Genomic DNA, 13,287 nt, shown 5'->3' with positions numbered 1-13,287 from the left:
TGCGGCAGTGACCATCTTTGATGAGATTGCTGACCTTTGGAAGGAGTTTAGTGAGATCTCTATTAATCACTGCAATAGATCTTGTAATACTGTCGCCCATGAATTAGCTAGGCAAGCTTTACTACAGAAGAGCTCTTTTGTTTGGATTAAGGAGCCCCCTTCTTTTATCCTTCATTTGCTTGTAAACGATGTAACAGTATTCGTGAATCAATAAAGTTTGCCTAAGTTTTCAAAAAAAAAAAACTGAAAGAAAAAAAGGAAAAAGGCTGGCAAATCTGGAGCGCCGACCAATCCAGACAGCACACGCACTGCCACGGCGGCGGGGCTGTCCGTTTCTTTCCCGGCGCCAGCTACCTCTTCTTTGCCCCCCACCAACTCCCTCCCTGGCTCCCTCCCTCCCTCGCGCGCCCAAGGCTGGCACCAATCAAGAATCCAATTTCGCTACGTGAAGCCCAGTGCTCGCAGCTCAGTGCTCGCCTCGCCTCGCCGGCCTCCCTCCCGTGCCCGCCGCGTGTCCCCCCGGGCCGCGCCGGGGATGGCGGGGGCGAAAGCGGCGGCGGCGGCGGCGGCGGACGGCTCGGCTTCGGCGGCGGCGCCGCTGCTGCTGGCGCGGGAGGACGGGAGCCCGAGACGCGTCGGCGCGACGTCGGCGCAGACGCTGGGGAACGTGGTGGTCTCCATCGTCGGCACCGGCGTGCTCGGCCTCCCCTACGCCTTCCGCGCCGCGGGGTGGCTCGCGGGCTCCGTCGGCGTCGCCGCCGCCGGCTCCGCCACGCTCTACTGCATGCTCCGACTCGTCAGTGCTCCCTCCCATCTCTGATCTCTCCCTCCTCTCCTCACTCTGCTTTCTGCTCCCGAGCACAGTGCAGTACAGTGCAGAGTGGCAGAGTCTGCTTTTGTCTGCAGTTCGTTCGTCTTCTTTCAGATCCGAATCGCGCGTAAAAATAAAATTTGGCTAAGGTCGAGACAGCACTGCTGTTGCTACTCTGTCAGTGTAAATTTCTCCTCAATGCTGCAATAGAAATTTCAGACTCTGAAATATGAGTGTTTGCGTAGCATTACAAATGCCAGACTCTGGTTTACGGGTGGTAGGTACAGTAACAAATGCTGTGGAAGTACTTGTATACCGGCAAATTGGCAATTTGTGATTGCCTATGATTTTTAAAGAAACTGAATGCAGAGGACAAGCTTACATTATTGTTTCTTATTTTCCACCATACTAGGATTCTGCGTGCTACAGAAGAAAGAAGAATCTACTGAAAGTCAACAGATTACTAAGACTTTGCCGAGTATTAGCAAAAAGGAAATGGTTTTGCAGTTGACCAGTTATTGGCTCCATTTTAAATTTGACTGCCAAAATCCAACGATTTTCGACAAAGCCAAAAATAATAGTTCCTTTTACTTTCTTCTGTTTAGATTTTAATTGGACTTCACTTGAGAATTTTGTTGGTGCTACTCCACATTTGACAGTATAATTATGATTGTGACTTACCTAAATCAAAGAAGATTTCTTTGTGAGTCGAACAACTTTGGATTCATTAATTGTTTTCTGTTTAATTTACATGGTGTCATTTCCAATTTGAAGGTGGACTGCAGGGATAAACTCGAAGAGGACGAACCCGAAGAGTGCTGTCAGGGTTACTATACATATGGGGATTTGGGTGAAAGGTGCTTTGGAACTGTAGGTCGATGCTTGACAGAAATCCTCATCCTTGTTTCACAGGCGGGTGGTTCTGTAGCGTACCTAATATTCATTGGCCAAAATCTTCATTCCATATTCAGCCAGTTGATGTCCCCAGCTGGCTTCATCTTTGCCATCCTTCTGCCTGTGCAGATCGCACTTTCCTTAATCCGTTCACTGCCTTCTCTTTCTCCATTCAGTATATTTGCAGATGTGTGCAACGTCCTTGCCATGGCAATTGTGATCAAAGAGGATCTTCAACTTTTTGATCATCCCTTTGCAAGTAGAAGTGCTTTTAATGGACTTTGGGCAGTGCCATTCACTTTTGGGGTTGCAGTCTTCTGTTTTGAAGGATTCAGCATGACCCTTGCACTGGAAGCTTCAATGGCGGAGCGGAGAAAGTTCCGCCGGGTACTTTCTCAAGCAGTTGCTGCCATTATAACCGTGTATGTGTGTTTTGGAGTGTGTGGGTACTTGGCCTATGGTGATGCCACCAAAGACATCATAACACTTAATCTTCCAAACAATTGGACATCAGTTGCAGTTAAGGTTAGTGCAGTTTTCATTAGTTTGCTGCTTCAGTTCTTCTTGTTGCTTACTTATGAATGCAGTTTGATTTGAAAAATGCAAGGTATATATAAGATCTGATCTCGTAAGTCATCAATTATGCACATGATCTCCTATTGACAAAATGTGAAAGGAGTCACTGTCACACTGGACACTGTCACACTCGTAGTAATTTGGACTGTCTTGAAATTTCATGACCCATTGGCTTTGCATTGAAGTAGCATTCATATTTTCCATCAACTAGAGTAATCTTTTCGCATGAGAATTAGATGAAAATTGATATTTGAATCACATTTTTTTCTTAACAATCTGAAATCAATTGGCAGGTTGGCCTATGCATCGCGCTGGCGTTCACGTTCCCAGTTATGATGCACCCGATCCATGAGATTGTCGAGACAAGATTCAGATCAAGTGGATGCTTTCAGAAGCTCTCCCACAATGTACCTGGCGCTGAGTGGCTAGGCCTGCACTCAAGCCGCGTCCTCGTGGTGGCCATCCTGACTGTGGTGGCATCCTTCATCCCTGCTTTTGGTTCGTTCATCTCATTCGTCGGGAGCACGATGTGCGCGCTTCTCTCCTTCGTGCTGCCTGCTGTCTTCCATCTGAACATTGTAGGCTCGTCAATGTCCTTATGGAGGCGGGTGCTGGACTATGCCATCCTTCTCTTTGGTCTGGGTTTTGCCGGATACGGTCTTGTCTCTGCTCTGTCCTCACATTAGACAATGGCCCAAATGGCCAAGATGTGCAGATCAGGATTTGAACCCTAGACACTAAGGAGTCATCAGCCTGACAGTGCAACTGACAAATCTGGATCTTGGGATGGCATGAGGCAAATGGAGATCACTCTGATATTCATAGCATTTTATATAATATACAGATGATGCTGGGATCAAGGCTAAGATGGGTTGTATAGCTTAGATGTATCTAATGTCTTTTCTGCATGTGGCCCCCTTAAGCCAATCTCCATATGTTTAACTGGCACGTGCACATGGGTTGTAAATGGTTTATAAACAAGAGCATATTTGAATTGATTTCGACTTGATCTGCTACAATTCTGGTGTTTTTGACCGGGTTTGTTGGGACAACTCTGTAACTTAGGGGGTTTTCTAATTTACAGTCGCCCGTTTTTTCCTGGACGTACGGTCGAGTTCCGACAATCTAATCATTTTTTTTCTCGGCATCTAGGTGGGTTCCGTGCATTCACTTTCCGGATGATTCGGGTCAAAGCTTCTGACCGTGCCATTGCGGCCTCAGCGGCAGCTCTACGTTGATGGGTAGAAGAGATGGCTGGGCAGATTAATGAGGCGCAGAGAGTGCAATTTGGGTGTAAATTTTGGTTGGATGAATGAAATAAAAGTAAACTTCAAACTATCTGATAGCGCCAAAAATATTTAAAACAATATTTTTTACTAAAAAATTATAGGTACCGAACTTTATAGATTTGTGCATTGTTTTTTGGAAATTTTGTACGTAAATAAAAAATTAGCAAAAAAATGATGTAAAAAATTTTGGGCAGGCCAATTGAAAAAAAGTTTCAAACTATAGAAAAAATAAAAAAAGAAAACTTTTGTACTAAATGTTTTTACAAAACTTTTTTACTAACAAACTTTCCAGATTTTTGCATGGCTTATTAAAAAATTTTGAGCTTAAAAAAATTCGATCCGCATAAAATTTGTTTAGCAGAATATTGAAATGTAAAAAAAATTGTAGCTAGCAAACTAAGCGGCCGAAAAACATTTCAAAAATAAAATTCGTGGTCAAAAAGTATGGCTGGTGGGGGGCGGGCAGGGGGTGGGCCTCCTGGCGCGCCGGGCGTGTCAGCCTGGGACTGGGAGCGCGGAAGCAAGACGCGCCGGTGCCGAAAAGGAAAAGAGAACCCGTGTTGATGGTTTCTGTTAATGATGGAGAGCGTGTGGTCGGGTCGACCGCAAATTCTGTTGCGTCCGGCCAACTATAGTAACAACATTGGGCTAACTTAGGCCGATCCTAGATATAGAGGATTTAAGTTTTGTTGATTCCTTAAAAAAAGATAATAAATATATGCAAAACATAGCTATACTTGCACATACTCTAAACCATCCGTAAAAGAATGCAACTCCCGCTTCCCGAGAAGTCAAATAATTTTGAATTCGCTTCCCGAGAAGTCAAATAATTTTGAATTTGACCAAATTTATATTAAATTTCCAAGGAGTCGTGTAATATATCTTCATACTAAATTTAGGTACTCTGGAGTGGTCACCATGGTGGGAGCTGGGAGCTCCTCTAGAGGAGCGGCGCCATGGCGGAGCCTAGCAACGCGATGTGCGTGCGAATGCGTTCAGGTGATGAGCCAAAGGTCACAAAATTCTGACAGAAACCCTGAACACAGCAAACTTGGCATTCCAGAGCGTCTTTGATCAAACTGAAATGCTATCTTTGAGGAACGGATTCGTGATATCGAGCCCTCCGTCCGGCGAATCCACGGATCGGATGCCCTCACTCAGCCCTTCACCACCACGCAAGCGCACAATAAATTCTGTGCGGTCGACCGTTCGACCTGCCTCCTCGTCGTTGTTCCCAGCTCCCCCCACCGACCGAAACCTCGCCGGCGTGCTCAGGAATGTCGATCCCTGACGCGAGGTGCACGATGATGGCGGCCGCCGGCGGCGAGCCCAACTGGACGCAGCTCCCCCCGGAGCTCCTGGACCGGATCGCCCCGCGACGACGTGACCGCCGGCGTCACCCTGTTCCGCTCGGTGTGCCGGGCGTGGCGCGCCGCCGCCCGCGACGCGCCGCGGCTCCTGCTCCCGGCCGCCGCTCCGGCTACGCGCTCTTGTTCCCGCTGGCCGGCGGGGGGCGCCGCCGCCGAGGGCACGCTGATCCTGATGTACCACCCGGTGCATGGGCAGACGGGCTGGTGTTCTGCCGGCCGGGCGACGCCGCCTTGACGAAGCTGGACAACGCCGTCGTCGAGGACGCGTCCATGTTCAGCTTCGCCGACTTCGCCTGCCTCGGCGGCAGGATCTTCGCGCTGGACGTCACCGGCAGCACGGCCGTGTTCGACGCCGCGACGCTCGACGTGCTCGACGTCGTGGACGCGCCACCGGGGACGGCCAACGTCGCCACCAGGATGTGGGGCTGCCGCCATCCCCAGGGCGACAGGAACCGGCGGGACTACCTCCACCTCGTGGCCGGAGGGCTTCGCCGTCTTCGAGCTCTTCCGTCTCCAAATCAATGAACCGAAAAGGTTTCCGACAGAAGTGTAGAACAAACAAGATTCCAGTTCCGAGTCGAGTACAAGCAGTGTCCGATCCGGTCGAGTTCCGGCCGGCATTGAGCCTTCATAAGCAAAGCCATGGTGAACAGATAGCTGTGCAGGTAGCTCTCGTTCTCCAGCCTGGTTCCATCGCCCGGCATCCATGGGGTCCCCGCTGCTGAAGCGAGTCACGTTCTTAGCTCCCGGCAGCGACGGCGACCCGCAGCCCCCGGGCGGTGCCCCTCCTCGTCGCGGCGGTCTACGACGCCGCCGACCTCTCCCGCGCCGACGTCAGGCTCGTCGACGTGTCCTCCGGCGACGTCGTCGCGCGGCTGGGCGGGCTGAGCAGCGGCGGCCACTTGGGCGCGGCCGGCGGCCTGGTCTGCCTCGTCGGCGACAAGGCCGCCGTCCGCGTGATCAAACCAGCCACCGGCGCCGCGACCGACGTCGTCGGCGCCGCACCCGGGGACGCCGCGCCGGCGCACAACGGCCCGCGCGCCCGCCCGCCGCCGTCGCACGTGTTCGGACACGTCCCGGCGACAGGGGAGTACAAGGTGCTCCGCATCTCCGCCGCCGTCGCCGCCGCAGCGCCCGGCCAGTCCCAGCCCCAGCCCCAGTCGTGCGAGATCCTCACCGTCGGCGGCCGCGAGCCGCAGCTCTGGCGGCCGGCGCCCGTTGCGGTGGCGGCCTACCGGAGTAAGGCAGTCGCGCGGGGCGTCGCGCACTTCCTGCTGCTGCCGCACCACCACGGGGCCACCGAGTGCGACGCCGTCGCCTCGTTCGACCTCGGCGCGGAGGCGTGGAAGCCGTCCCTCCTCCGCGGCCCGGCCGCTCTCCTCCTCCGGCGCCGGCGCCGGCGGCCGCCACGCCTGCCGCGCGCACCTGAGCCTGGCGGAGCTCGGCGGCTGCCTGGCCACGGCTGCGTCGACGTGTGGCTGCTAGCGGACCTGGAGCAGGGGGCGTGGCGCAGGACGCACTCAGTGCGCCTCGCGTCGGTGCTGCGCGGCTGGGGCGGAGCGCCGCCGCCGGAGGAGCCCGGGCGGCTGGTCGCCGGCGGCTGGGAGTCGCTGGCGCAGCCGCTGGCGGTGCTGCACGACGGGAGGGTCGCGCTGTGGGTGGAAGGGAAGGGCTCGCTGCGGGTGTACGATCCGAGGACGGGCGCTTGCACGGAGGTGGCGGGCATGCGCAGGTTTCTGAGGAATACTGCGGACTCTATCCTCTTCGTGGATAATGAATTGTCAACCGTGCATGTCGACGGAGAGCTGCCATGGAGGTGCTGTGGTCGATGGACCGTGCGGTGGACGGCGGTGAAGGGCTGCCGGGACCGGAGCTCGGGTCGGGCGGCAGCTGTGACGTCCACTCCTGGATCGAGGGCGCAAGCGGCGACGGAAAACGGGTTTCTTGGTTTGCGCCACAAAACCAAGGAGGCGGACGACGGTTGAAGATGCCAAGTCGTGGAGGCGACGGGCGTCGACGGCCTCGCTGCGGGCGAGGAGGTGACGGGCGTCGGGTGGCGTCTAGGGCCGTCAGAAGGCCGAGGCGGGAACGGCGTCTAGGGCCACGGCGTGGAGGCGGGAATCTTCCCGCGCGTGGAGTTTTGGCGGTTTTCTCAAAACCGGCCACCTACCCGGATTTCGCGGAGCCCCCAAAACCGCGAACCGGATCTTCATCGACATGGCGGCATCACGGAGAAGGCTTCGAGTCGAAGAAAGAAACTCCGCCGTCGGATGAGATCGTGTACATATTTCCGGTTTTGCCCCTACGGACGTTTTAGTGTCTAGTTTGAGTCGAGGGTATTTTGGACCCCTGCGTGGGCACCTTAAATACCCCTCTCCCTCTCCTCTCTCTGGTGCGCCAGCCAACCAGAATAGAACCGCCCCTCCCTTCTCCTGGCGCCACCCCCCTCTCTCCCTCTCGGTCCTCTCCCTCTCCTCTCTAGGACTATGGTTTTTAGCCATGGATACTTGAGGATTTGGTACTGAGATTGTTCGGGAAAGGAGACCCATCCCTCCTTGTGCCCTCCGGGGTTTTTGAATTCATCTTGTTCTTGTTCATCTTGTGTCTCGTTTGATTGAATTTCGATGTTCTTTTGTCGATTCATGAGCACGAGTTGATGGCTTGATTCTTGATGTTTAAGTGACTCTTTGTAGTTATTCAAAACCATCTAGCCTAGTGCTAAACCCCCCGGAATCACGAGTCTCCACGAATCGAAGTTTTTGCGTTCTTAAGAAAACCCCAATCTTGCTTCGAATTTCGTCGATTTCTTCCAAACCATGGAGTAATTCGTCGATTCCTTCCGTGGACGTATTGACAAGTCCCTTGTGATCATGCCTACGAAATTTGGTGAGTTTTGGACTTGATTTGGTCACTCGATCATCAAGTTTTCAAAAGAACACGGGCTGAAAAGCGTTTTTGGACTCTGTTTCATCTAGCACCGGATGATCCGACGCTTTGAAATTGTATGCGTCGGATCATCCGATGTATAGGTGTTTCTCACGTTAGGGTTTTCTGCTTGTCGTGTGGTTGCACCGGTGCTTTCTCTCGCAAGTGCATCGGTTCAACCGGCGAGTGTCTTTTTGCTGCTGTTCTGCCCGTTTGACCGTCGTATAGGCTTCGGTGAACGTCGGTTCAACCGGTGGGTGTTCGGTTCAGTTTTGTTGCCTCTCTGGACAACTGCACCGGTGTTTAAATTCGATTTTGTCGGATCATGCAGTGTATAACATCGGTTGAACCGACGCAGTTCAAACCATTGTGTCGGATCAACCGGTGCTTGCTTTCTCGTGCTGCCGGCTCTGTTGAAAGGCCCTTGTTTGGTTTTGGTAATTGAGTGACAATTTAGGTGGACTAATAAGTGTTTATGATTGAGATACACAGGAGATTAGTCCACACAAAGACACTAGTATGAGCAACATGTGCCATGGAGGAGAAATGGCTAAGGGTTGATGCTATGCTCATATAGTGTAATCGAAGAGCTCATTGCATATGAGACATGACATGGAGTTATGTGACCAAAGTGGAGAAGATCAAGACAAGGCTTGGCTTGATGGACCGGTTGCAATGGAGAAGGGCAAGTCAAGGCTTTGAAGCGAGGGACCGCGAGGCGGTGAAGCTTGGGCAAGATTTGGCGCCGATGGACCGAGGCAACGGTGAAGAGCGAGCAAGGTCAAGATCGATGGACCAAAGAGGTCATGTGATGATATGGAGTGGATCATATCATTTAAGAAAGATCAAGCGAAGTGTTGACTCATAATGATGATCAAAAGGCTTGATGGAGTTTGGTGCTTGTGTGGCATCAACATTTGGGAAGATGAAATGGAATGCGCAAGGCAAAGGTATGACTTGTAGGGCATTTCATTTCACCGGTCAAAGGTTGTGTAGAGAAGTGCATGACCGGATTTAGGATAGATGGCCGTACTATCAAGAGGGGCAAACTTGTTTGCATATCGGTCATCTAGTGCCACTTGAGCGATCTAACATTGCGATGTTGCTAGGATCGAGTGGCGTGGTGAGATCAAGTGAAAATCCTTTGAAAATGATTGTGAAATGCTAACACACATGCACATGGTGTTGTTCACGTGGTGGTGTTGGCACATGTGCAAAGGAGAAAGAGTTGGAGTTGATGTTGATCAACATTGGGAAGTAAGAAAGGTTTTTCGGTGTTCTCCGGAAATTAGGTGGCTCTTGGAGTGGAATACTGCTTTGATCCATTGTGTTTTGGATCAAGTATTCAGTTGGGTTGTGTAGCCCTCTGAATTAGCTTTCCATAGAGTCCAAGATCACCTAATTTGGACATCGGAGCTAAGAGTTATGGTCGTTTTACCGAGGTACATTTCTGCTGGAAATAGACCTGCGGACGGTCCGCTAGACCTGCGGACGGTCCGCCCTTGAGTGGCGGACGGTCCGCCGTTATCTCGGTTGAGCTCAAACAGAACCGTTTTTGGCTCTGTGGGTGGTCCAAAATGACCTGCGGACCGTCCGGTCCATGGGGGAGGACGGTCCGCCTTTAAAAGCTGAAACGGGCGCAGAAACTTGGTTGTTCTGTCTTGGGTGCCCAAAATGACCTGCGGACCGTCCGGTCCTTGGGGGCGGACGGTCCGCCTCCTACTGAAATTTCTGGGACAGAAACACTGCGGTTTCTGTGTGTGCTCATGTTTTGAACTGCGGACAGTCCGCCCCTGGGGAGCGGACAGTCCGCCGGTAACTTCCAGATTTAGTCAGAGACGTTTGCAAATCGGTTGGTTCGAAGTTTTGAACCGCGGACAGTCCGCCCCAGGGGCGCGGACAGTCCGCCCGGGGCTCTAACGGTCGACTCTGACACATAATCATTGCAGTTCTAGCCGTTGGTTTTAAATGGCGGACGGTCCGGTTTTTGTGAGGCGGACAGTCCGCGAAAACTCAGTTTTCACGGGATTTGAGTGTAACGGCTAGTTTGGGGCCTCCCTCTATAAATAGAGGGTGTGGCCGGCCATTTGAGATGGCTTAGCACCTTGGGGACTTGGTGTCCATGTGTGAGAGTGCTTGAGAGCCCTCTACTCACTCTAACTTGATAGTAATCATCCGATCGAGTGAGAGAGCGATTCTAGTGCGATTGCTTTGAGAGATTGCATCGAGTGGCACTAGGTGATCGTGTTGCAAGCCGGTGTGCTTGTTACTCTTGGAGGTTGCCACCTCCTAGACGGCTTGGTGGCAAGAGGCTCCGTTGAAGCCCGCAAGAAGATTGTGCGGTGCTCCGGAGAAGAGATTGTGAGGGGTATTGTGCTCACCCCGCGGGAGCCGCGAAGAGCAACTCTAGTTGAGCGAGACGTGAAGAGCAACAAGTGGTTCGGCCGGATCATGTGCTAGAGCTCGGTGTGAGCACTCCACGTGGGAGAGTGTGACTTGAGAGTCACCACTAGCAAGAGGATCGGCGGCAACCATGGAGCTTGTCTCAACGGGGATTAGCTTGGTGGCAACCAAGTGAACCTCGGGATAAAAATCACCGTGTCAACTTTGTCTACTCTTCTCGGTGGTTTGCATTCTCCAAATCACAAGCATTGTATTTACATTCATATATATCTTGTGCTTGTGTAGTTGCTCTCTAGTGATTAGTTAGCTTGTGTAGCTTGCTAATCATCTTCTTGCTTGTGTAGCTAGAAGTAGAGATCCTAGTGTAACTAGTTAACTTGTGTAGCTTAATTAGTTGCTCTTGCTTAGATTGTGTAGCTAAGCAAGTTGAGCTCTTGGATTTGGATTGTGTATCCTTGTCCTTGAGCATCTAGTGAGCTTAGGTTTGGCTTTGTGCTTTTGCTCATTAGAATTGTGTAGGAGCTCCCCGGTTTGTGAAGTACTAGTGCTTAGGCTTGTATGACTTGGCATTAGAATTGTTAGGAGAGCTCTTACTAGATTGGCACTCCATTTGCTTTGTGTAGGATCCTTTTTGGAGGTGCCTTAGAGTCATAGTTAGAGGGGTGAAGTCTTGGCTAAGCGAATAGTTTCAATTCCGCATAAGTTTCGGTTAGCCGGCGTAATTAATTTTAGAAAGGACTATTCACCCCCCCTCTAGTCCGCCATCTCGACCCTACAAGTGGTATCAAAGCCGAGGTCTCTCATTTGTGGTCCTTACCGACCCGAGAGGATGGCGACTTATGGGCTAGATGTTGAGTGTCCACACATTTTTGATGGCACACACTTTGCACTGTGGAAAAATTGGATGATATGCAATTTTAAATTTATTTGCCCTCAAATGTGGTGGATGGTGGATGTAGGTTTTTCTCATGTGTTAGATGAAGGAAATCTAACTCCAACACAAGAGAAATGCCTAGATCTAGACATCCAAGCTACTAACATTTTATTTAGATCTTTGCATAATTGTATACTTCGTGAGATCATGGATATGAAAACCGCCCATGATATTTGGAGTTATCTAAATGAGAAATATGGGGCGGCCTCCGATGATCATGATGATTATAAGACCAAGGAGGAAGTGCATGAGGATGATGAGCACATCCATGACATGGTGGTTGTGGAAGATTGCTCCACCTCATGGTCAAGTGATGACGATGATAATCAATCTACAACAAGTTCACTTGACATGATTGATGATGATTCAAGTTTTGCAAATTATGATTCTACTCCAAGCATACTTGATGATCAAGTTGGCTCATGCAGGGATGATATTGCTACGTCAAGCTCATCTCCATCATCACATTGCTTCATGTCACAAGGTGACACAAAGGTATCAAATTGCAATGTGATTGATCCTAATTCATATGATGAGCTCTTGAATAGATATGCTAGCATGACCAAATTATTTGAGGAAGTGTTAGCCAAAACAATCAAATTTGAAAAGGAAAACTCTTTTCTCAAAGACACATGTGAACAACAAAAGCATCTACTTTATGTCATGAGTTGTTCACATGAGGAGTTAAAATTGACTCATGAGGAGCTTAGTGTTGCTCATGAGAACTTGGTACTAAACCATGCTTTACTCACTAGCAAGCTTTGTAATAAAGGAATTAAAACTAGTGAGAGCTCATCACATGGGTCAAATGATCAATTGCAAAATGTTGCTAACTCTTGTGATGTAGGCAAGAAACATGTATCCACCTCATGTGATGATTTATTGTCTATGCCATGTACTTCACATATAGATGCTTGTTCTTCTTCTACTATGCAATATGAGACTAACCTTGTAGAAGAAAACAAAGAGCTCCAAAGTCAAGTGAAGTATTTGAGCAACAAGATAGAGAGATGGACAAAATCAAAAGTCACCCTTGAAAGCATAATCAAAAATCAAAGAAGCTTCGGTGACATGAGTGGCATTGGTTCCAACAAGAGCAAAGCCAAAGGCAAGAAATGGGGCAAGAATAAATATAATAGGAAGATGAAGAAGCAAGAAGAAATGAAGCTATCTCATTTCATGTGCTTTCAATGCCATGAGATGGGACATCTAGCAAATGGTTGCCCCAACAAAGAAAAGCTCAAGTTGAAGAAGAAAGAAGAGAAGCTTAAACATATCAAATGCTTCAAGTGCCGCACTTGGGGTCACCTCACCTCAATGTGCCCAACCAAGCAATTGGGGAAGCAACAAGAACATCAATCAAAGCCACAAGTTGAGCAAGAGAAGGCATCCCAACCTCAAGTCAAGAGCAACCATGATGATCAAGTTGATGACTTGAAGATGATGAAAAAGAGAACAAGAAGGGGTGGCAAAGCAAGAGCAAGGCATCCAACTCATATTCAAGATGCCAAGATGTTAAGCAAGAACAAGATTCAAGAGAAGAATCCACATGCTCACATCAAGTGCTATAGTTGTGCAATATTGGGTCACCTAGCTTCGGGTTGCCCAAACAAGCTTGAGAAGAAGGCTCAAGCAAACTATGAGAAGCAAGGCAATGAGAAGCATCAAATGAGTAAGAAAGAAAAGGCTCAACAAAAGAGAAGATGCTACTTATGCCGGGAAAGGGGACACATGGCTTATTCATGTCCCTTAGGTAACAATTCTAAGCTTATTTCAATTGATGCAAATATTATGCTTAGAAAGGATGGTGATGGTACCTCATTTGTTACTATTGCAAAACATCCCGCTATTCATACTAAGGCTTTACCAAAGTATGTTGCTCCTAACTTGAGAGGACCCAACCTAGTTTGGGCACCATCAAAACGTGGATAAATGTGTGTAGGTACCAATGACATTGGAGGCTTGACTCAATTGGTTCTATCTTGTTCATCATGTGATTGAGTCAAGTAATTGAAACCTAGTGCTATTCTCATCCCAATGTCAAGTCAAAACAATGAAGTCCAAGTACTACAACATACAAGTATC

The 13,287-nt window shown here is 49.9% G+C and overlaps 1 protein-coding gene across 1 annotated transcript; it reads left to right on the top strand.

The window, feature by feature from the left end:
- The first annotated feature begins 395 nt into the window (after positions 1–395).
- Positions 396–3,300, top strand: LOC120666909 (amino acid transporter ANT1-like). Its single transcript, XM_039946900.1, has 3 exons — positions 396–796; positions 1,586–2,230; positions 2,575–3,300. The coding sequence occupies exons 1-3, from the start codon at positions 536–538 to the stop codon at positions 2,965–2,967; spliced, it is 1,299 nt and encodes a 432-aa protein (XP_039802834.1). The 5' UTR covers positions 396–535; the 3' UTR covers positions 2,968–3,300.
- The last annotated feature ends 9,987 nt before the right edge of the window (positions 3,301–13,287 follow it).

This window comes from Panicum virgatum, chromosome 2K (assembly GCF_016808335.1).
Source record: "Panicum virgatum strain AP13 chromosome 2K, P.virgatum_v5, whole genome shotgun sequence".
Taxonomy (NCBI): domain Eukaryota; kingdom Viridiplantae; phylum Streptophyta; class Magnoliopsida; order Poales; family Poaceae; genus Panicum; species Panicum virgatum.
This window is presented reverse-complemented; position numbering and strand designations above follow the sequence as displayed.